Source organism: Apodemus sylvaticus, chromosome 3, assembly GCF_947179515.1.
Source record: "Apodemus sylvaticus chromosome 3, mApoSyl1.1, whole genome shotgun sequence".
Classification (NCBI taxonomy): domain Eukaryota; kingdom Metazoa; phylum Chordata; class Mammalia; order Rodentia; family Muridae; genus Apodemus; species Apodemus sylvaticus.
In genome coordinates this window covers 86,344,652-86,369,747 of record NC_067474.1, presented here as the reverse complement: position 1 = coordinate 86,369,747, position 25,096 = coordinate 86,344,652, and the positions used below count along the sequence as shown (strand labels likewise).

Here is a 25,096-nt window from a genome sequence, read left to right as displayed (position 1 = left end):
CATCTGGAATAACAAAAAACCCAGGATAGCTAAAACTATTCTCAACAACAAAAGAAATTTTGGAGGAATCATTATCCCTGACCTCAAGCAACACTACAGAGCAATGGTGTTTAAAACTTCATGGTCAAGAGGACAGATCGGCAACCAACAAATTGGGAAAAGATCTTCACCAATCCTACATCAGATAGAGGGCTAATATCCAATATATATAAAGAACTCAAGAAGTTAGACTCCAGAAAACCGAACAACCCTATTAAAAAATGGGGTACAGAGTTAAACAAAGAATTCTCACCTGAAGAACTTCGGATGGCGGAGAAGCATCTTAAAAAATGCTCCACTTCATTAGTCATTAGGGAAATGCAAATCAAAACAACCCTAAGATTTCATCTTACACCAGTCAGAATGGCTAAGATTAAAAATTCAGGAGACAGCAGGTGTTGGAGAGGGTGCGGAGAAAGAGGAACACTCCTCCACTGCTGGTGGGGTTGCAAATTGGTACAACCACTCTGGAAAGCAGTCTGGCGGTTCCTCCGAAAACTGGGCACCTCACTTCCAGAAGATCCTGCTATACCACTCCTGGGCATATACCCAGAGGATTCCCCACCATGTAATAAGGATACATGCTCTACTATGTTCATAGCAGCCCTATTTATAATTGCCAGATGCTGGAAAGAACCCAGGTATCCCTCAACAGAAGAGTGGATACAAAAAATGTGGTATATCTACACAATGGAGTACTATTCAGCCATTAGAAACAATGAATTCATGAAATTCTTAGGCAAATGGATGGAGCTGGAGAACATCATACTAAGTGAGGTAACCCAGACTCAAAAGGTGAATCATGGTATGCACTCACTGATAAGTGGTTATTAACCTAGAAAACTGGAATACCCAAAACATAATCCACACATCAAATGAGATACAAGAAGAAAGCAGGAGTGGTCCCTGGTTCTGGAAAGACTCAGTGAAACAGTATTTGGCAAAACCAGAACCGGGAACTGGGAAGGGGTGGGAGGGAGGACAGGGGAAGAGAAGGGGGCTTACGGGACTTTCGGGGAGTGGGGGGGGCTAGAAAAGGGGAAATCATTTGAAATGTAAATAAATTATATCAAATAAAAAAAAAAGACAAAAAAAAAAAAAGACAAAAAAAAAAAAAAAAAAAAAAAAGAATATATATGCGAGTTGTGTCTCGGGTATTCAGAGCTTCTGGGCTAATATCCACTTATCAGTAACTGCATTCCATGTGTGTTCTTTTGTGAATGAGTTACCTCACTTAGTATGATATTTTCCAGTTCCAACCCAAGACACAACTGACATATCAAATCATACCCAAGAAGAAGGAAGGAGAGGGCCCTGGTCCTGGAAAGGCTTGATGCAGCATTGTAGGGAATTGCCAGGACAGAGAAGTGGGAGGGGGTTGATTGGGGAATGGGCGGAGGGAAGAGGGTTTATGGGACTTATGGGGAGGGGGAACCAGGAAAGGGAAAATCATTTGGAATGTAAACAAAGAATATAGAAAATAATAAAAATGTACAATGAAAAAAAAAAAAAACTTCATGGTATTGGTACAGTGACAGGCAGGTGGATCAATGGAACAGGATTGAAGATCCAGAAATGAACCCACACACCTATGGCCACTTGATCCTCGACAAAGGGGCTGAAAACATCCAATGGAAAAAAGATAGCCTTTTCAACAAATGGTGCTGGTTCAACTGGAGGTCAGCATGCAGAAGAATGGGAATTGATTTATCCTTGTCTCCTTGTACTAAGCTCAACTCCAAGTGGATCAAGGACCTCCACATAAAGCCAGACACTCTGAAGCTAATAGAAAAGAAACTGGGGAATCCCTTGAGGACATCGGTACAGGGGGAAAGTTTCTGAACAGATCACCAATAGCGTATGCTCTAAGAGCAAGAATTGACAAATGGGACCTCATAAAATTACAAAGTTTCTGTAAGGCAAAGCACACCATCAAAAGGACAAATTGGCAACCAACAAATTGGGAAAAGATCTTCACCAACCCTACATCAGGTAGTGGGCTTATATCCAAAATATACAAAGAACTCAAGAAGTTAGACCCCAGAAAAACAAATAACCCTATTAAAAATGGGGTACAGAGTTAAACAAAGAATTTTCACCTGAAGAACTTCGGATGGCAGAGAAGCATCTTAAAAAATGATCAATTTCATTAGTCATTAGGGAAATGCAAATCAAAACAACCCTGTGATTTCACCTTATACTAGTCAGAATGGCTAAGATTAAAAATTCAGGAGACAGCAGATGTTGGCGAGGATGTGGAGAAAGAGGAACACTTCTCCACTGCTGGTGAGGTTGCAAATTGGTACAACCACACTGGAAATCAGTTTGGCGGTTCCTCAAAAAACTGGGCACCTCACTTCCGAAAGATCCTGCTATACCACTCCTGGGCATATACCCAGAGGATTCCCCACCATGTAATAAGGATACATGCTCCACTATGTTCATAGCAGCCCTATTTATAATTGCCAGATGCTGGAAAGAACCCAGGTATCCCTCAACAGAAGAGTGGATACAAAAAATGTGGTATATATACACAATGGAGTACTATTCAGCCATTAGAAACAATGAATTCATGAAATTCTTAGGCAAATGGATGGAGCTGGAGAACATCATACTAAGTGAGGTAACCCAGACTCAAAAGGTGAATCATGGTATGCACTCACTAATAAGTGGTTATTAACCTAGAAAACTGGAATGCCCAAAACATAATCCACACATCAGGTACAAGAAAAAAGGAGGAGTGGCCCTTGGTTCTGGAAAGACTCAGTGAAACAGTATTCGGCAAAACCAGAACGGGGAAGTGGGAAGGGGTGGGTGGGAGGACAGGGAAAGAGAAGGGGGCTTACGGGACTTTCGGGGAGTGGGAGGCTAGAAAAGGGGAAATCATTTGAAATGTAAATAAATTATATCGAATAAAAAAATAAAAAAATGATCAATCATGGTATTCACTCACTAATAAGTGGATATTAGCCTAGAAAACTGGAACACCCAACACATAATCCACACATCAAATGAGGTACAAGAAGAATGGAGGAGTGGCCCCTTGTTCAGGAAAGACTCCGTGTAGCAGTATAGGGCCAAACAAGAACAGAGAAGTGGGAGGGGTGGGTCGGAGAACAGGGGAAGGGAGGGGGGCTTTTGGGACTTTTGGGGAGTGGGGGGCCAGAAAATGGGATATCATTTGAAATGTAAATAAAAATATATCAAATAATAATAAAAAAAGAGCACTGACTGTTTTCCAAAGGTTCTGAGTTCAATTCCTAGCAATCACATGGTGGCTCACATCATCTATAATAGAATCCAATGCCCTCTTCTGGTGTCTCTGAAGACAGCTTCAATGTACTCATATAAATAAAATATTTTTAAAAGAAAAGAAATTGAGTCAAACGTCTCTTTCTTGAAGCCTTCCCTGTTTGTTCCTTTTATTTCCTCCTTTTCATATACTACTTTCTTTTCTTTGACAATTCATTACATTCATTACATCGGTCAGTCTGCAATTTTTATTGTACTAATCAGCCCTCACAAGACATCAAGCCTTTCAGGAATAGAACTCCAGGGCAGTTTGTTTTCTTCTTCCTTCAGTGGCCGACAAGTAATACATTTCTGCTTATGGAGAAGCCCGCACAAGACATCAAGCCTTTCAGTGTTTCAGTCATGGAGTTTCCATCCTTTAGAACTGTGAGAAATAAAATAGTGTTGTGTACAAACTACCCAGTCTGTGGTATTACACTATAGAAACTTAAATATACTGTAGTGTCTATTTCCTTTAGACTAAAAATTGTCTCTATTTACCTATCTGGAAAGGCTACAAAGAGGAACACTAACAAGATGTTCATTTGAAACAACTGCTCATTGGAACAATGAGGACGAGTTCCTAATAGAACAAAACCTGAATAGCCAGCTCATTTTACATACTGGCTTATCCACACTGTTCATCTTTCAGTTTTCAGAGTGCCCATAAGTCAGGTAAGGTAAATATTATATTTTTACTGATAAGACTAATTGAGATTCAGTGATATCATATAACTTGATTAAAAGAAGTAATGCTCTCTCCTTTATAAATTCCAAGGCTATCTGGAAAAACCCTAGAGCTAGGCATAGATAGCTTCCCTTCTAATTGTTGATCAGACAAGTGATTAACACCTCTGTGGGGGTTCAAAATACTCACAAAAATATAGGTTAATGCATTGCCCTTTTTGTCTCCTAAAACTTGAAGGCAATATCTCAGTGTAGTAAACATACTTTAGACGTGAGATTTGGAGGGATTGAGTTTAAATTGACCTGAAGCCTCTTCCTGGAGGAATAGCTGTCAAAGTGTCAGAAGGGAAAAGAAAATGCCAAGGAGGAAAAAAAAAATCAATGATCCTACCCATCCCTAAAGCCTGTGAACAGGAAAATAATCTAGTGAGATACTCCTAATTTGGTAACTATGGCATTTTTCTCTTAGGGGTATGCTGACTAATTGTACTTCAAGATTGATTAACAGGAGGGAATTTATGTCTAGTTCTGTAAACTTAGCTAACTACTCATGGCAAGTAATGCCATGTATCCTAGAAGAACCTATTATTACCATTTTCCTAAGTGGCACTGTACTGGGCTGGTGTGCTAACTTGACACAGGCTGAAGTTATCACAGAGAAAGGAGCTGTACTTAGGGAAGTGCCTTCATGAAATCCAGCTGGTATTTTCTCAGCTAATGATCAGTTGGGGAGGGCCCACTTTTGAGATGCTATAGCAAATATGGAATGGTTGTAGTGTACAAGTAAAATGAATGATTTAGACTGTAGATCTAGATACCGGAAAAGTCCTGAAAGCATTGTGTCGTCATTGTCTTAACTCTTGGTGAAAGCCAAGAGTTACGTTGGCTTAGCTCATGGCAGACAATGTGGAAAGACAAACTGGAACGTTTACAAAGGCAAATGTGAGGCGGCAACATCCTCAAGAAAATTAACAATTTGGTTCTAACAGAAGAACTCAGTATCATCAAGAGATGGACTCCATCCGTGAGGGCAGTGCCTTCATGATTCAAACACATTTCCTTTAGCCTTACTCTTAATTTTCTCACCTCCTCACAAGTACTCTATCAGAATCAAGGTTCTGGAATTGAAGCCTTGGTGGACACCCCACACCTTGTCATGAAGGAACTGATTCCTATGCCACTCTAGAACATGTGCTAAGTTTCTATACTTACAGATCTCACCCAGTAACTCTCTGTACAAATGAATTCCTGGTTTCACCAGCTACTCCTGTTCAATCATATCTGAATAAAACTGTCACTAAGAATTCTGTTGCAGGAGGGAGGTTGGTTTGGCAAATTAAAATAGATTTTAACATTAGAATTTATGTGGACTTCAGAGTACTGATGATTTTCTTCTTAGCATGATAAAAGCTTGGACTGAAAAATGAGCAAAGTGAAATTACAGAACTTGATAGTAAACTGATGATAGGTCGGTATAAGACATGAAAATGGTGGCAAGGCAGAATGAGTACAATGATATTTAAGACAGTCATTCACCACTCTATAATCAAAGAAAGTACTGTTGGAGTACCATCCAAATGGATTTCAATACAAATGTATCCTCCAGACTCTACCTCCCTGTTTCTACAGTGTTGTGGTTTGAACCACAGGCCTTACAAGGCTGAGCAAGTACTTTATTGACCTAATGCCCAGATCTAGCTGCCCTGTTCTAAATTAATGATAATAATATCATTGCTCTTACATGTATGTGTGTCCACTTTACATCTTAGAATGCTTTTATAAAGCCTCCAGCAATATTTAGAAGTAGGTCAAGGCAATATATGAATCTCATTTTGTAGATGGGTAAACCAATAAACTAGGAAATTCAGTGACCTACCCAAGGCCACAGGGCTGGCAGGCAATGTAGCAAAGATTAAAATCTATTCATTTGTGTATCAGAACGTTCTTGGATCTTGCTGGTTCTGGGTGTTCTGTGTGTCCCCTGGTGGTGGATGCTATGCTCCTAGCTGCAGCCCTCCATCTGCTGTGGCCCTCTGCTATGTTCAGGTATTCTTCCCCAGCAACCAGCCCAGGAGAGCTTGCCCCATGGTCTTCCCATACCATCAAGGCCAGTGAACTAATGTCAGAACGAGCTTCTCTTTCTGAAGGAAAGAATAGTCCTAAAATATTCTCATTTTGTTGGTTTCTGTCTCTTTATACATGCATTTTTTTTTTCAGAATCAAGAATCTATTAGCCTGTCATTTTTTTCCCCCTGAGGAGTAGAGTCTCAGGTGTGAGGACAGATGATAAATAAATTATCATTGCCATTATAGACTAACATTTTTTTCCTGAAGAGTCCCCACAAAATGTAACCTCATTACTACATTTTTTATTTCTGATAACTACGTCAAAGAGGCATATATATGCATATATATGCTATATATATTTATGTATGTATATTAAGATAATGGTAGAAAAGGAACATGTTTTTCCATGTAATATGAATTCTAAGAAAGTAGAAATTGCATGAAAGTGTCACAGATTACTACTTCTCTGATCAATGTGGTGCCTTGGAGAGGTTAAGGGCTTTCAGACTAGCATCTTGGACACAAAGCGTGTCTAAGAAGGGGGCTTACGGGACTTTCGGGGAGTGGGGGGGCTAGAAAAGGGAAATCATTTGAAATGTAAATAAATTATATCGAATAAAAAAATTAAAAAAAAAGAAAATGGTTAAATCTCATATTAGTTTAATAGAAGGAACAAATATATCCTTAAGGCTATTTCCTATCCAAAGTTTCTGATAAAGTGAAAATGGTATATTTTATTTTCCCGGTCTTCATTTCCGCTATGCTAATCTTTCACAGCTTATGAGAAGGGAGAGTGCTCTAAATTGCCTTCTGATCTCTGAACAGTCTGTCACACAGTTAGATATTGCACCAAGGCACCATCAATCAATAGTTCCTACACTCTCCAACCCTTCAGGTTTCTTCTACTTTTTAAAGTTCAAGAGACAGCTTTTTGTATATGAGAACTCCCCATAGAACTATCCAAAAGCAGAGATGAATCATAAACTGTATATATCTGCATTAGTTCTCCTGAAGAGTTTAGCTCTACTCAGCTTTTTGGGAGACTGGTGGTATCAGGTTGCCCTTGAATGTCTGGCTTAGCCTACTTTTTGAGAGGACACAGCTTTCTTTTCCCTATAACCACTGAAATAAGGAAGAGTACCACTGAGCTCATCCAAGATTCTTGAAAATTGAGGAACCTCAGCAAATCTGACATAAAGGAAATGCATTTGGGTTCGAAAGTTGAAGAAGGAAAGGCAGGTGCCCACTATCCTGTGAGAAATTCCCTAAATAATTTATCAGGAGTGGAGGCCTTATGGGGAAGAATGGCAGCTATGCAAGAAAGTTTTGGGGGTAGGACTTGGAATGGCAGTGGAAGGCGAAGGTGAATAAGTATAAAGTAGAAGGATTCTACATATATATATATATATATATATATATATACATATATACACACACATATATATATGTATATATATAAATATATATACATATACACACATATATATGTAAATGCTATAATGAAGGTCAATATGGCATATAATGATTTAAAAAATTATAAAATAATTTAGGTTATGATTTTATTTTAGAGGGTGCAGTGTTATGAGGAGAGTGTTCACCTTAAGGCATTCAGTATGTTTGAACATTAGGATATATATTTGTTTTTGTAAATTGTAGTCATATAAAGTCAGTTTGTCAGAGAAAAGACTTAATTTCTAAGAACAAATTGTAGATTGTTACTTTAGAAAAGATGTGCAAGATGTAGGGAGGAGAATGAATATTTTAAGGTTAACTTGGGTTACAGAAGATCTTGTCTCAAAAAATGTGTAATATGAATCTAATAATGGTCATGCCTCTCATTCCATGGTTTGGCATTTGGACTATAGAGGCTATGTAAGTGTTATAAAATTACCAAATGGAAAAGCAAACTGGCAAAAGGACTGCAATAACCCCTCACTTCTCCATAAAGCCAAGTAAATTAACCCTTTGATCAGGTATAGATGTAACCCAAAGTATCTGAGGCAACTTGTGGTTCTTTATATGAAAACACATACTCCGAGGTGGAATCATAGGAGCCTAATGAGACATGAAATGCATGAGGTTTTATGTAGAACTGCATGCAGCACAACATGTGTGAGAAAGATCATGGTATACAATAAATAATATCTTATTGATACAAACCCCTCAATCGTTTGTATAAGGTTGCCTTTTGGAACTGTTATTCCCTTTCCTTTCCCCATCCTCCTTCTTCCTTTGGAACTCTTTATCATTGATTAATAAATTGTCACTGCTCTATTATAACTCCATGCCTCTGGAAAATTCACTTCCCAGATACAAAAGAACCTAGGACCCATCAGCTGTTCAGTCATAGAGAAAGACTCTGAGAAGTAAGCCTGGCCAAATAAGAAGAAAGGTATGGCTAATGCTGGTCTATGAGGGAAGTGTGAAAGGGTGGTGGAGCAGACAGAGCTAGCAGGAACCATCCAATAGCATATGTCCTGCTTAGTCATGTAGCATGCTAACTCAATATCTATCTGAATGCTATGTGATGTAGGAGGGACCCAAGCTGCCTTGAGGTCACAGCCCTGACAATGTGAGGGCGATTTCTAGAAAAATGAATCATTTGACTTTATGCTGCATGTCCCTATCCATAGAGACATATGAGTGGTATTAAAAGTTAGGGTAATAGTTATGTATTTTTTGTAGTTGTTGAAGGATGAACCTAGAGTCTCATGTGTGGTGATCTAGCTTTTAAGTGCCTTTGTCAGTCATTGAAGCAGCATCCGCACAAACCAAAAGAGATCACTCTACTCACCTGTGCACCTCAGGAGGATCCCGCTGGATTTTGGAGCTTGCCTCTACCACCTCTTTAGCAACTTTACCACTACAAAATATACAAATACAATGTAGGTAAGTAAGCCCTCCAAATAATGTGGAAGGGTGTATACATGTTCCCAAGGTGGCTCTAAGAGCCTATTCTTTCCCTTCTCTCATGGGAAAAATGTATATGGAGGTTTAGGGTGCCTGTAAGAAGGATAACTTGATGGAATGGGAAACAGACTAATTGAAGGTACAATAAGTATAAACAAAAATTCAAATGTAAATGAATGCCCTACCTCAACCCATCACTGCAATGGGCCCATTGTTACCCACCTGTATCGAAATCTACTTCCTTTAAAAAATATCTTGCTGCTTGACACAGTCTTGATCTGACTGGACTTTGCATACCTTCAAGAAAAAGCACAGCAGAGGTGGTAGGAAAATATTCAAGCAGGATGTGTAGTACAACTGTGGTAATTACCCACTTTAACTTCTAGGAAGAAATTAAGTTTACATCATGACCAAGCTTATACACATACATGACATTGAGGATATTCTCAAAAAATAGAATATTTTTTTATGTACATTATCATTTGATATGTTCTGTGACCAATGCTATTTCCTTTTTTTTTGTTTGTGAGCACTGGTCATAACCCATACATTGAATTTTATACTCCATTTCTAGTTTAGGCCTGCAAAAATTTCATGCATGTTGATGAAGAGAAGGTATTGTTCCCTCATTTATATTTAAGATATATAAAGATTATACAAAATCATAGTCAAATTTATTAGTTTTGTAAGTTGAACCTATGTAAAAATTAGAAGAGAAAATAGCTTTCTAGCCAGAAAGATCACTCTTTGTTTTACAAAAACTCATCATGTGCTGCTTTATCAAGGTAAATGGGTCCATGACACCACAGCATAGATGCTAGTTTTTATCTTACCTTGATACAGTGCCCTTGAAAAGACAGGTACCAGGATACATAAGGAGGAGAAGATCAGCCTAACACTGACTCAACTCTTACCCATAAATATGAACAAAACCAGTAATACTCTGGAAATAACTCAAGATCATGGGCTGCCTCAGAGTAGAGTATAGGTCTCTATGCTTCTGAGCTTTATCCATTTACATAAAAAGAAATTAGAAAGAACTAGTGTTTCACAAATGAGAATGGTTTAAAATGCTGATAATACAAAAAAAAAAAAACAAACAAAAAAAAAACACACCAGACCAACCCCATGCCTAGATGAAGAAATATAAGCAATTACTGACAGTGGAAAAAGAGAGACTCAGTCTTTCCCAATGAATAATCTGCCTAGTGGGTTATCCAATACCAGGTAGTCAGCCCTAAAAAAGTGTACGTGTGTGTGTGTGTGTGTGTGTGTGTGTATGTATGTATATATGCAATGTATATGAATAAATATGTATATGTATAAATATTTCTGTAGTTAATCATATATATTAATTATAAAAATTAAAAAACAAGATGTCATGAATTTGAGAGGGTGGATGGGAAACAGGAGTTTGAAAGAAGAGTGAGAGAGAAGATATGATTTCATACATATGTGTATATATTACACATGTATAAAATTAAGAAAAAATAAGGCATACAAATCAGCGTAAGCAGTATAACTTCATTTTGCAGAGAGAAAAACACGCCGCTTCCCAAGTCAAACAAGAAACTGGCAGTCCTACCTTTCGAACAAGCCCACAGCCCTTACTAGCCTCCCATCCAGTTTCTTACTTAAATGTTATAGGATTTCTCAGGTGGATGGGTCAGAGGTATAAAGAATTTCCATTGTGTCACTGTAAAGGATCTGGAAGGCAATAATTACGATCCATCTCAAGAAAGAGAATATTGATAAAAACTGAGATACTTGAGATAAACTGAGAATGGGAACCAATCACAAATAAGAAAATGTTAATTTTGCTCAGCACAGTACTAGGGTAAGGTAATGCTCAGAACAGTTATGCAGAGCAGGAGGGGCAGACAACAAAAATGCCAAAGGGTGCAGATGGCCTATGGCCTGCTCTGGCCCAGAAATCCATAGTGAGAGACCTATTCTTAGTGGTCAGGAGCAGATCTCCTCAACTGAGAATAATGTTGACATCGAATAACTCTATTCTTGATGTCAGAAAGAGGATCAATGTCTAGAAACACATTTCTGTTGTTTACTGTGTGAAACAGAAGAACTAAAAGATCCAAATCGGTATTCACTACTTATAGCTGTATGTCCTCAACAGGATGATTAGTGCTAAGGAGATTTTGTAGGAATGAAAGTGGAACTCTGAGATCTTAGAACTTTCTATTCTTTCAATGCATTTGGAAGATATACTTCTATTAGTACATTAGCCAATTGTCAACTTGACACAACCTAGACAAACCTGGAAGGAGTCTTACTGAGGAATTATCTACATATGGGTGGCTTGTGGTCATGACTATGTGGGACTGCCTTTTTTATTGATATAAGAAGACCCAGGCCACTGTGAGTGACACCTCTGTCTAAGAAGTGGTTCCTGAACAGATAAAGTTAAAAGAAGCATAACTAGGCAGAGGAGAGACTAAGAGAGGTCTAAGATATCTATTATAGACAATGAATATTTGCCTAATACAAACCTAGTAACAGCACAGGCAATAAGACAGAAGTCTATTAGTTCAAATGAACCTAACTTGCTGTTGTGCATAACTGGTAGTCTCTAATTAAAAGATTAATTTTAAACTAAATTAGAAATGTATCGATCACATTGTCTCTAAACTAATTTTAATGAAGCAAATACTTAAGCATTAAAAACCTGATACACTGAAGCCATTCAAAGAAAACATAGGCAGTATCCTACATAATATATAAGAAAGGACTTTCTGAATAGAACTCTATTACCCCAGGAATTAAGGCCAATTAATGAAAATGAGATTTCATAAAATAAAAGCTACTAATAGCTAAGGAAACAACCAGATGAAAGGGAAGCCCACAATGGGAGAGAATCTTTCCACGAAAACTTCTCTTTGAAAAACGTGGAGATCATTACAGAAAATCATAAGCAATTAAAATGCAGCAAGATACATCTATAAACAAATTACATATGTAAGGATTAGGAATCATTTCAGAAGAAAGTATGGAAAATTGTAAGAGCCAGAGGATCAGGAAGTTTGTTAGGAGATTGTTTCCCTTTGCAGTATCAGAAGTTACCCCCAGGGCTGGACAGGTGGTTCAGCAGTTAAGAGCACTGGCCGTTCTTACAGAGGTCCTGAGTTCAAGTCCCAGCAACCACATGGTGGCTCACAACCATCCATAATGGGATCTGATGCCTTTTTCTGAAGGCAGTCACTGTGTACTCATCACACACACACACACACACACACACACACACACACACACCACACACTAAAATTTTTTAAAAAAAGAAGTTACACCCATAAAGTGCCACAAAAATGATTGTCTATGCATGTGTGCAACAAGAAGAACAGCAATAGATTGGGGAGAATCCAAGAAGTCTCCCAAACAAAGAATTATAGGCAATTAAGACATCTGAAAAAGGGAGAAATATATTTCCTGGGGCACATCAATTGGCTATGAAATACAGTATAGTGATCCCTGAAAACATAGATAGAAGTAACACCATACTGAATGAGTGGGTTCTATTTATTTACTTATGTCTATACATCTTCATATAGGTTTATAACAATTAAAAAAAGAACTTGAACTTGAATGACAGTAAGGGGTGGCATAATAGAGGATTTGGAGGAAGGGAAGGGGAAATGTTATAATTATATTAAAATGTCAAAAGAATAAGAGAAAGAATTAAAATAGTTTAAATTAATTCTTTAAGACATTCATATACATCCAGTGCAGCTTAGTTATATTCACTCTCACATTCCTTCCTGTAAGTCTTCTAGAGTCTCGTTTCACTCCTCTCTCTCTTACAACATCATGCCATGTTTATTTTAATAACCTGCTAAGTACAATTCATAGTGCATAAGCATACCAACCTCATGAAACATATATCATGAAACACTCCCCTAGCCAATCCTGACTCTCTAACCTCTAGCAGCCCAAAGCTGTCAATAGGTCTCATTAAAGTATGGGGACTCATAATTCCCTTACCCCTCACTGACTGGTTGGAGATCAGGCTGACTTTTTGTATGCAACTATAAATATTGTGGCTTCAGGAACACAGCTCTCCTGTCATGTCCAGAAGACACCATGTTGCTTTGGTCCCTCTAACTTCTGGCTCTTACAGTATGTCTTCCCTTTCCTTTACAATGTTACCAGAGACTTGGGAGGAGAGGGGTGTGATATATATGTCACATGAATGTGTAAGCATTACACAGGAACTTATTCTCTGCATTTTGAACAGTTGTGTTTCTACTATATTATATGAAATATACATATATGTTATAAATGTGTGTGTGTGTGAACTTATAAAGTAGTGTGTTTCCTTGTGGTTTTTCAAACCATTCTTAATATTAGTTATTCTCCCTTCTCTGTCCTTCCTTCCTATTGTGCCTTAATTTCTTCTCCATTATTGTGATTTCCCTTTCATATAATTTAGATTTTGCTATAACCAAGTAAGATCTTTTTCCCTCTCCCAATACTGGCCAATTTCTTGTTAACTGTATAAACAGGTATTCCAAGTTAAACACATAAATCTGAAGATTTGATTGGCAACCAACAAATTGGGAAAAGATCTTCACCAACCCTACATCAGATAGAGGGCTAATATCCAATATATACAAAGAACTCAAGAAGTTGGACCCCAGAAAACCAAATAACCCTATTAAAAATGGGGTACAGAGTTAAACAAAGAATTCTCACCTGAAGAACTTCGGATGGCATCTTAAAAAATGCTCAACTTCATTAGTCATCAGGGAAATGCAAATCAAAACAACCCTGAGATTTCACCTTATACCAGTCAGAATGGCTAAGATTAAAAACTCAGGAGACAGCAGGTGTTGGAGAGGATGTGGAAAAGAGGAACACTCCTCCATTGCTGGTGGGGTTGCAAATTGGTACAACCACTCTGGAAATCAGTTTGGCAGTTCCTCAGAAAACTGGGCATGTCACTTCCGAAAGATCCTGCTATACCACTCCTGGGCATATACCCAGAGGATTCCCCAGCATGTAATAAGGATATATGCTCCAGTATGTTCATAGCAGCCCTATTTATAATGGCCAGAAGATGGAAAGAACCCAGGTATCCCTCAACAGAAGAATGGATGCAAAAAAAAAAATGTGGTATATATACACAATGGAGTACTATTCAGCCATTAGAAACAATGAATTCATGAAATTCGTAGGCAAATGGATGGAGCTGGAGAACATCATACTAAATGAGGTAACCTAGTCTCAAAAGATCAATCATGGTATGCACTCATTAATAAGTGGATATTAGCCTGAAAAGCTGGAATACCCAAAACATAATCCACACATCAAATGAGGTACAAGAAGAATGGAGAAGTGGCCCCTGGTTCTGGAAAGACTCAGTGTAGCAGTATAAGGCAAAACCAGAACAGGGAAGTGGGAAGGGGTGGGTGGGAGAACAGAGGGAGGGAAGGGGGCTTATGTGACTTTCAGGGAGTGGGGGGCTAGAAAAGGGGAAATCATTTGAAATGTAAATAAAAATATATCGAATAAAAAATGTGCACAGTAAAAAAAGTCTGAAGATTTGATGTTAGGATCAACAAATGAAGGAGATCATACAGTGTTTGTCTTTCTGGTTCTCAGTGATATCACTCAGTATGTATTTCTAGTTCCATTTACTTACCTGAATTTCATACTTCATTTTTTTAGAGCTGAATAAAATGTCATTATTTATAGGTGCTACATCTTCTTCATCTATTCATCAATTGATGAACATCTAAGCTGTTTTTAATTCCTAGCAAAAAAAATAAAGTAGGAATGATCATGGCTGAGTGAGTGTAATAGAAAAGACTCCTTTGGGTACATGGCCAAGAATGATGTAGCTGGATTATATGGTAGATCTATTCCTAACTTTCTGAGGAACTCACTCATCTATTTCCACAGTAGCTGCATGAAGTTGCACTATCACCGAGAATGATTAAGGATTATTCTTATTCTATATTCTCCATAGAATTTGTTGTCTCTGATTTTGTGATCTTAGCCATTCTGACAGGGATGAGATGGAATCTCAAAGTAGTTTTCATTTAAATTTCTCTACAGGTTAAAGATGTTGATCACTTAATTCTTAGCTGAAGTGGTCGTCTATAATTATATGAGGCTTCCAGTAGTAGGACTGGGACACTAACCTAGCCACAAAATCTTTAATCTACAACCTATCTTGTGTAAAAGATGTGCTAGATCTATGGAGCACTGGTAGATGAGTTGGGAGAAGTGGCCAACCAATGACTGGTCTAACTTGAAGGCCAGGCCACAAGAGGGAGCCCACGTCTCTACTATCTTGACTGTCAAGAATCAGATGCTAGATTGCACATTCATGTGCAATTGTCATCAGAGAGATTTCTTCCAACTTCTGATGGGAGCAGATGCACATATCCACTACCAAATATTGGGTAGATCTCGGGAAACCTCAAGAAAAAGTGAGAGGAAGACCTGTAGGAGCCAAAGATGTCAACGACATGAGAAGAACAAGGGCCACAGAATTAACTAAGTAGGAGTCATAGGGGCTCATAAGGGTCTGCAGTAGCAATCACAGAGCCTGAATGGGTCTGTACTAGGTCCTAAGCATACATGTGGAGTTTTAGATTAGAGTGTTTGTGTGACTCCTATCAGTGGGAATAGGGTTGGTTTCTGACTCTTGCCTGCTCTGAGCACCCTTTTTCTCCTACTGGGTTGCCTTATCAGACTTTAATGAGGCTCGGTGCTTTGGATTATTGCATCGTGTGATTTGCAGTAGTGTTCAGGTGCTATTCCCGGGAGGCTTGCTCTTTTCTGAAGGGAAATGGTGGTTTAGTCAATCTGGTGGAGAAAGAAGGGGAGAAGACTGGGAGGAGTGGAAGGAGGGACGGCTGTGGTAGGGTTGTAGTATAAGAGAAAAGAATACAATTTTTAAAAAGAGAAAAATACTTTTTAGTCTTTGAATTTTTTTGAGCCCTCTCTGGTTTGATAGCACAGTTTTAATTGGGTTGTTCATTTTCTTTTTGTTTATTTTTTCAGTTCTTTGGACATTCTAGACACTAATACACTATCGGATGTGTGTGGTAAATAATTATGTCCCTCATTCATAATGTAAAGTATTTAAATGTAATGCCATATTACATTTAAATAGACTGTAAAGAGGTATACTAAACAAATAAATATGTAGTCACTGGTAAGGCATAAAGGGCTCCATCAGTACTTTATAAACCTATAATCAAAGAAACACAAGAGTCTTACTTATAAAAGGCTTGGTTTTCTACCCCACATTTCCATAAATGCTTGCAGGCAGCTGGTGTTGAAGTATGGAATGCCAAAACAGCGTTTTTCTAGTAAAAAAAAAAAAAAAAACAAGAAATGGAATGTTAAAACCAGTTTATATTATATATGCTTTTTTTTTTTTTGACTTTTTGGTTTTTCTGAGACAGGGTTTCTCTGTATAGCCCTGGATGTCCTGGAACTCACTCTGTAGACCAGGCTGTCCACAAACTCAGAAATCCACCTGTCTCTGCCTCCCAGAGTGCTGGAATTATAGGCGTGCACGACCACCGCCTGGCTATGCTTTTTCAATAGGTATTTGTATCCTACACGTTTTTTTTTTTAATTGTACATGGGTGTTGTTTTAGGCATATGGGTCCATATACATTCTTGTATGGAGGCAAGAGATTAATGTTGGGTGTCTTCCTTTACCACTCTTTAACATATTTTTTGAGACAGTCTCTTACTGAACCTGGTGTGCACCATTCTAGAGTGGCACTCTAGAGATAGCTCTCCTTCATACACAGCTAGTGGTAGGGGTTTTATGTGGGAGCTGGATATTCTAACTAAAATCATCGTAGTACTTTACCCATTGAGCCTTCTCTCTAAGAACCCATCCAATATTACTATTCCCATTAAAACTGAAATGGTGTGGGTTGGGAGGCTGGAGATATGACTCAGCAGTAAGAGCACTGACTGCTCTTCCAAAGGTCCTGAGTTCAAATTCCAGCAAACACATGGTGGCTCACAACCATCTATAACAAGATCTGACTCCCTCTTCTGGAGTGTCTGAAGACAGCTACAGTGTACTTACATATAATAAAAAAAATAAATCTTTTAAAAAGAAACCTGAAATGGTATGGGTTTTTCCTTATTTGTTAGATATCACTAATCCATTTAAATGTGATAAAAAGCTGATTGATTCACAATTCCTTACCAATACTTTAGGTATCACCCACCACACTCTCAATTTTTGATTAATTTAAAAAATTACTACACTGGAAGAATATTTGAGAACAAGTGTCAAAGGTCAAGAAAACCAGCAAACTTCAGGTCTACCTTTAAAGTTCAATATTTTGCTAATAGTCTGCCACCAAGTCCATTCCCTGGTGAACCCCAAAACTATTGGGGAGAACCACTTAGGGCTATATAATGTTGTCATAACACTTTAGTGTTGATCTATGTCTAGTTTTATAAGTATTTTTCTTTTGTTTCATTTATCCATAACTTAGACAAAGACTTATAGAGTTTATGTTTTATATTTAATGAATAAAGTTTACCCTAATCTGTCTTTTTAACGTAGCTCTCTCCAGCTAACACTGCTCACTTACCTTAGTTTTTTGGGTGGGTTGCCAGTAAATTCTCTAGCTCTACACTGCTTTCAGCAAATAGCTTTCATTATCCCCACTCTTCAATGCCACTCTCTTTGGGGGCAAACATACCAAAAGCATTTTAATTCTTGGAACTTTCCTAAGCACAAACATACTTGTACACATACACACAACGAATTAGAAAATCAGTATCTGACCTCTTTCTGGGACCCAATCACGTAAAATGTCTTCCCTTCAAACTTCAATTTGCTGACATCTGACCTAAGAAAAGAGAGTCTCTGGGTGAAAAGGAAAAAAAAAATCTTTATAGCTAAATCAGATGCCTGGCTTTTCCATATAAATCTATCTGACTTACAAATGTCAAGGAAACTACAATGAATCAAAATATTATTTTTAATCGTCAGTAATGGTCTATTGAGAATGGGAGTCTTTAAGTCAATTATGTAGCAATTTTCTTCCCAAGAGTTAATATAGTGCAATCTCAGAATTATTTCACTTTTATATAATTAGGATACATCTTTCATTTAAGAGCTTCTGTTTATTAAGAGACAATGTTTATTTGTAAACATTAGCAATCAAAACATCAATTGGTAAGCACATTTTTGCAAAGTAAAAAGAATGTTAGTAAGATAATATGGATTCAAAGTATCTATTTTTTCCATTATTCTCCAACCACCTCTAGGAAGAACATATACCACATTACCGATTTTCAAGAGAATCATTCCTGTCCACATAGAAATTCTCAAAAAAAAGTATGGTCAAAGGCGACTTTGCTTTTATCTCAAAAGGTTATTTGATGTAAACTTGCTTGGAATGTAGATACATGGTCATTTCCTTGATGAGTGAAAAGAAGGATTTTAATTATCCCTTGTATTTAATTTTTAGAATAATTATATTGCATGTATATTTTCCCATGAGACTAAAAACAGTGATACTTCATTTGTTTCAATGTAGGAAGAGAAATGTGAAATGATAACAAAGCTGGTTAAAAAAATACAACTATGATTTACATGAGAAGAAACTGATTTAAAAGCAAGAGATGCACGGTTATAACAAATATGTTTAAGAAGAAGTAAAAATGGGATCCCCATAAACACAATACCAGTAACATAGGCAACCTGAAGAAATGAAAACAAAACCAAATACTCCAGACTATTCACCTCAGTATGTCAAATGACCCCTCCACAAAATGGTGTTCAAGTGGAAAAGACATGATATCAGTATGCATTTAGATGCGGCAGCTTCTAGTCAAAACATTTCAGGTCTCAAGTAATTTTGGAAACCTGAGTGTATAATGTCCTCCAAGACTTTTGCAGTCCTGGGATGGAATGAGGGCAGTCTTCAAGTTACCCATGCTTCTCAAACTATGTTGGAATATCTATGGTATCTACCCTGGAATTGACTGAAGTAAACACATTGGAGCTTCTTTGTCAGATGCTGAAAATCTAGAGAAGAAAACCAAATAGCAACATCATATAACAATTTATAGTTATCAAATTATACCAGATTTTCAAAGCACTCTCCTGAACATTGCATTTGTTTCTCCTGCAATTCCTTCACCCTTCTTTAGGGTAATCATATACAACCAATGCCCATTCTATGGATTAATACATTGAGACTCAAAGAATTTAAGAGTGAATTCTGAGATTCCTAACTGTGGAAGAAGAGGACAAATGGGTACAATGGAGGACTGAAAGTATGACTAAAAAAATCAATGATACAATAGAAACAGATGTATAAAAGTTGGGGTCTTAGACAGATGCACTTAGAACTTAAAACAAGCAGAATGCATAGAAACAGACACTTATCTAGGACTAATTGGCTATCTGGGTCTTTTGTTGTTTCATATCAATTTTAGGATTTCCTTTCTATTTATGTGAAGAATGAGATGCAGATGTTGATTGTGATTTCATTGAATTAGTAAATTGTTTTGGTAGGAAGGTCTTTTTCACATTCTGTTAATTCTACCAAGCTATACGCTTAGGAGGTCTTCAAATTCTAGTATGTTTCTCTTTCTCTTTCTTCACACATTTAAAGTTTTCATTGTAGAGGCTTTTCACCTCTTTCGTTATGTATATTCTAAATATTTTATTTTATTTGAGAAACTGGGAAGAGGAGTATGCCCATGATCTCTTTCTCAGCATGCTTGTTACTAATATGTATAAAGATTTTATATATATTAGTAAATTTTATAAGCCAATTATGTATCATAATACTTTGCTGAAATTGATAGTTTCTACAACGTTTGTAGTCAAACTTTAGGAACATTGGGTATAAAATAATATAATATTCAATCAAAAATAATTTGACTTAATATTTTCCCATTTGTATCCTTTCTCTTGCCTTATTGCTCCAGTTAATGCTCCAATCACATTATGGATGAGGGGTAGGGATAGTGGACAGTCCACTCCCATTCCTGATTTTGATGGGGCTTATTAATGGTTTTATTCATTTAGGATGATGTTGGTCATGGGTTTGTCATACATAATTTTTCTTTTTTCTTTTCAAAAAATAAGGTATTTTCCTTATTTACATTTCAAGTGTTATCCTCTTTAGCAGTCTACTCCCCCCCAAGACCCTATCCCATGCTCTCTCCCTCCAGCTCAATGAGGGGGTTCCCCCAGCTACCCATTCACTCCTGCCTTCCTACCCTTGAATCCACTTACACTGGAGTATCTAGCCTTCACAGGACCAAAGGCTTCTACTCCCATTGATGCCTGACAAGGCCATGCTCTGCTACATATGTGGCTGGAGCCATGGGTCCCTCCATGTGTACTCTTTGGTTGGTGGTTTAGTCCCTGGGAGCTCTGGGGGGGTCTGGTTGGTTGATATTATTGTTCTTTCTATGGGGCTTCAGACCCCTTCAGTTCCTTCAGTCCTTTTCTAACTCCTCCATTAGGGAACCCATCGGGAACCCTGTACTCAATCCAATGGTTGACTGAGCATCTGCATCTGTATTTGTCTGTCTCTGCCAGAGCTTCTCAGGACACAGCTATATCAGGCTCCTGTCAGGATTTCTTTCTTCTTTTCTTTTTTTTTTTTATTAGATATATTCTTTATTTACATTTCAAATGCTGTCCCCTTTTTCTGGCCCCTGCTCCCCCAAATCCCATAAGCTATCTCCCCTCTGCCTGTTCCCCAACCAACTCTCTCCTGCTTCCCTGTCATGGTATTCCCTTACACTGTGGCATTGAGCCTTTCCAGGACCAAGGGCCTCTCCTCTCTTTGATGTCCAACAAGGTCATCATCTGTTGCCTAAGCATTTGGAGACATGGGTAACTCCATGTGTACTCTTTGGTTGACAGTTTTGTCCCTGGGAGCTCTGAGAATACTCGGTGGCTCATATTGTTGTTCCTCCTATGGTGCTGCTAACCCCTTCAGCTCCTTGGGTCCTTTCTTAGCTCCTTCATTGGGAACCCTGTGCTCAGTTCAATGGCTGGCTGAGAGTGTCCCCCTCTGCATTTGTCATGCACTGGCCAAGCCTCCCAGGTGACAGCTATATCCATCTCTGGTCAGAAAGCACTTGAGGGCATAGATAATAGTGTATGGTTTTGTAACCATATATGGGATGGATCACTAGGTGGGGTCCTCTCTGAATGGTCTTTCCCTCAGACTCTGCTCCACATTTTGTCTCTGTATTTTCTTCTGTTGGTATTTTGTTCCCCCTTCTAAGAAGGACCAGAGTATCGATACTTTGTTCTTCCTTCTTCTTGGGCATCATTTGATCTGTGAATTGTGTCTTGGGTATTCCAAGTTTCTGGGCTAATATCCACTTATCAGTAAGTGCAACCATGTGTGTTCGTGATTGGGTTACTTCACTCAGGATGAAAATTTCCAGATCCATCCATTTGCCTAAGAATTTCATGAATTCATTATTTTTAATAGCTGAGTAGTATTCCATTGTATTAATATTCTGTATTTATTCCTTCCTTGAGGGACATCTGGGTTATTCCAGTATCTGGCTATTATAAATAGGGCTGCAGTGAACACAGTGGAGCATGTGTCCTTATTACATGTTAGAGCATCTTCTGGGTATATGCGAAGAAGTGGTTTAACAGGGTCCTCCTGTAGTATTATGACCAGTTTTCTGTGGAACCGCCAAACTGATTTCCAGAGTGGTTGTACCAGCCTGTAATCCCAACAGCAGTGGAGGAGTGTTCCTCTTTCTCCACATCCTTGCCATCACCTGCTGTCTCCTGAGTTTTTGATCTTAACCATTCTGACAGGTGTGAGGTGAAATCTCAGCGTTGTTTTGATTTGCATTTCCCTAATGACTAAGGATGTTGAAAATTTCATTAGGTGCTTCTCAGCCATTCAATATTCTTCAGGTGAAAATTCTTTGTTTAGCTCTATACCCATTTTTAAATAGGGTTATTTGGTTCTTTGGAGTTTAACTTCTTGAGTTCTTTGTATATATTGGTTATTAGTCCTCTTTTGGATGTAGGGTTGGTAAAGATCTTTTCCCAATTTGTTGGTTGCCATTTTGTCCTATTGACAGTGTCCTTTGCCTTACAGAAACTTTGTAATTTTATGAGGTTCCATTTGTCAATTCTTGATCTTAGAGCATAAACTATTGGTGTTCTGTTCAGCAAATTTTCCCCTGTGTCCATGTGCTCAAGGCTCATCCCCAGTTTCTTTTCTTCTTTTTTTTAAATTGAATATCGTCTTCATTTACATTGCCAATGGTAAAACCTTTCCTGATATGCCCCCTCCCCCTCCTCCTTCCCCCTGCCTCCACATATATGCCCCTCCACCCCCCTTTGGTTTCCCTTTGTTGGGGCCTCTATTGAGCATTTACCTGACCAAAGACCATTCCTCCCACTGGTTAAGATCAAAAACTCAACAAGGCCTCTGCCACATTTTTCGCTGGAACCATGCGTACCCTTTGATTGATGGTTCAGTCCCTGGGATTTTGGGGGTGTCTGGATGGCCAAAATCACTGTTCTTCCCATGGGGCTGTAAACCCCTTTAGCTCCTCTGGACCACCCTCCAGTTCCTCCATTGGGGACCCACTGCCCAGTCCAATAGTTGGTTGCTAGCATCTGCCTCTGTATTTGGAAGGCTCTGGCGGAGCCACTCTGGAGACAACCATGGCATGCTCCTTTTGGTATGCACTTCTTGTCATCCATAAAAGTGTTGGGGTTTGATGACTGTATATAGGATGAGTCTCCAGGTAGGGCAGACTCTGGGTGACCTTTACTTCAGTCTCTGCTCCATACTTTGTCTCCCTTATTGCTCCTGTGAGTATTTTGTTCCCTTTCTTAGAGGAAACAAAGCACTCTCACTTAAATCCTCCTTCTTGAGCTTCCTGTACTGGGTGACTTGTAACTTGTTTATTTTGAGCTTTTGGGTTAACATCCACTTATTAGTGAGTGCATACCATGTGTGTTGTTTTGTGATTGTGTTGCCTTGCTCAGGAAGACACTTTCTTTCTTTTTTTTTTTTAATTTTTTTATTCGATATAATTTATTTACATTTCAAATGATTTCCCCTTTTCTAGGAAGACACTTTCTAGTTACATCCATTCCCCAGTTTCTTTTCTGTTAGTTTCAGTTTGTTTGGTTTTATGTGGAGGTCCTTGATCCACTTGGACTTGAGGTTAATATAAGAAGATAAGAATGGATCAATTTGAATTCTTCTGCATGTTAGCTGCTAGTTGAACCAGCACCATTTGTTGAAAGGCTATCTTCCCCCCCCCCCCCGATGGTTTTAGCTCCTTTGTCAAAGATCAAGTGACCATAGGTGTGTGGGTTCATTTCTGGGTCTTCAATTCTATTCCATTGATCTACCTGTCTGTCACTATACCATGCGGTTTTTATCACTATTGCTCTATAGTACTGTTTGAGGTCTGGGATACTGATTCCACCAGAAGTTCTTTTACTGTTGAGAATAGTTTTAGCTATCCTGGATGTTTTGTTATTCCAGGTGAATTTGAGAATTACTCTTTCTAACTCTATGAAGAATTAAGTTGAGATTTTGATGGGGATTGTGTTGAATCTGTATATTGCTTTTGGTGAGATGGCCATTTTTACTATATTAATCCTGCCAATCCACAAGCATGGGAGATCTTTTCATCTTCTGAGGTCTTCTTTGATTTCTTTCTTCAGAGACTTCAAGTACTCATCATATAGATCTTTCACTTGTTTGGTTAGAGTCATACCAAGATATTTTATATTGTTTGTGACTATTTTGAAGGGTGTTGTTTCCCTAATTTCTTTATCAGCCTATGTATCCTTTGAGTATAGTAAGGCTACTGATTTGCTTGAATTAACTTTATATCCAGCCATTTTGGTGAAGTTGTTTATCAGTTGTAGGAGTTCCCTGGTGGAGTTTTTTGGGTAGCTTAAGTGATAATTTAACTTCTTCCTTTCCAGTTTCTATCCCTTTGGCCTCCTTTTGTTTTCTTACTGCTCTAGTTAGAACTTCAAATACTATATTGAATAGATAAATATAGAGAGGGCAGCCTTGTCTAGTCCATGATTTTAGTGGCATTGCTTCAAGTTTCTCTCTATTTAGTTTGATGCTGGCTACCGGTTTGCTGTATATTGCTTTTACTATGTTTAGGTATGGGCCTTGAATTCCTGTTCTTTCCAAGACTTTAAGCATGAAAGGATGCTGAATTTTGTCAAATGCGTTTTCAGCATCCAATGAAATGACCATGTGGTTTTTTTCTTTGAGTTTGTTTATGTAGTGGATTACATTGATGGATTTCTGTATATTGAACCATCCCTTCATCACTTGGATGAAGCCTACTTGACTTTGTTGAATGATCATTTTGATGCGTTCTTGGATTCAGTTGGTAAGACTTTTTTGAACATTTTTTGCATCGATATTCATAAGGGAAATTCGTCTGAAGTTCTCTTTCTTTGTTGGATCTTTGTGTGGTTTTGGAATCAGCATATTGTGGCTTCATAGAATGAGTTGGGTAGTGTTCCTTCTGTTTCTGTTTTGTGGAATAGTTTAAAGAGTATTGGTGTTAGGTCTTCTTTGAAGATGTGATAGAATTCAGCACTAAACTCATCTGGTCCTGTGCTTTTTTTCATTGGAAGTCTTTCAATGATAACTTCTATTTCTTTAGCAGTTTGGGACTGTTTAGATGGTCTATTTGATCCTGACTTAATTTTGGTATTTGGTATCTGTGCAGGAAATTGTCCATTTCTTCCAGATTTTTCAGTTGTGTTGAGTATAGGCTTTTGTAGTAGGATCTGATGATTTCCTCAGTTTCTGTTATTATATCTCCCTTTTCATTTATGATTTTGTTCATTTGGATGCTGTCTCTGTGCCCTCTGGTTAGTCTAGCTAAGGGTTTATCTATCTTGTTGATTTTATCAAAGAACCAGCTCGTGGTTTTGTTGATCCTTTGTATAGTTCTTTTTGTTTCTGCTTGGTTGCTTCTTGGTTGATTTCTCTCTCTCTCTCTCTCTCTCTCTCTCTCTCTCTCTCTCTCTCTCTCTCTCTCTCTGTTTTTTTTTTGTTTTTTTTTTTGTTTTTTTTTTTGTTTTTTTTTGTTT

General features: G+C 38.1%; 1 protein-coding gene across 1 annotated transcript in view; it reads right to left on the bottom strand.

Annotated features, from left to right (window-relative positions):
- Frmd3 (FERM domain containing 3) overlaps positions 1-25,096 on the bottom strand; it is a 207,214-nt gene that overhangs the window by 24,149 nt on the left and 157,969 nt on the right. The window contains exons 9-12 of the mRNA XM_052176669.1: positions 17,783-17,846; positions 16,237-16,325; positions 9,217-9,291; positions 8,879-8,947 (exon numbers count right to left, since the gene is read on the bottom strand). Coding sequence (XP_052032629.1) covers positions 8,879-8,947; positions 9,217-9,291; positions 16,237-16,325; positions 17,783-17,846 — 297 coding nt within the window. The remainder of the gene's footprint in view (positions 1-8,878; positions 8,948-9,216; positions 9,292-16,236; positions 16,326-17,782; positions 17,847-25,096) is intronic.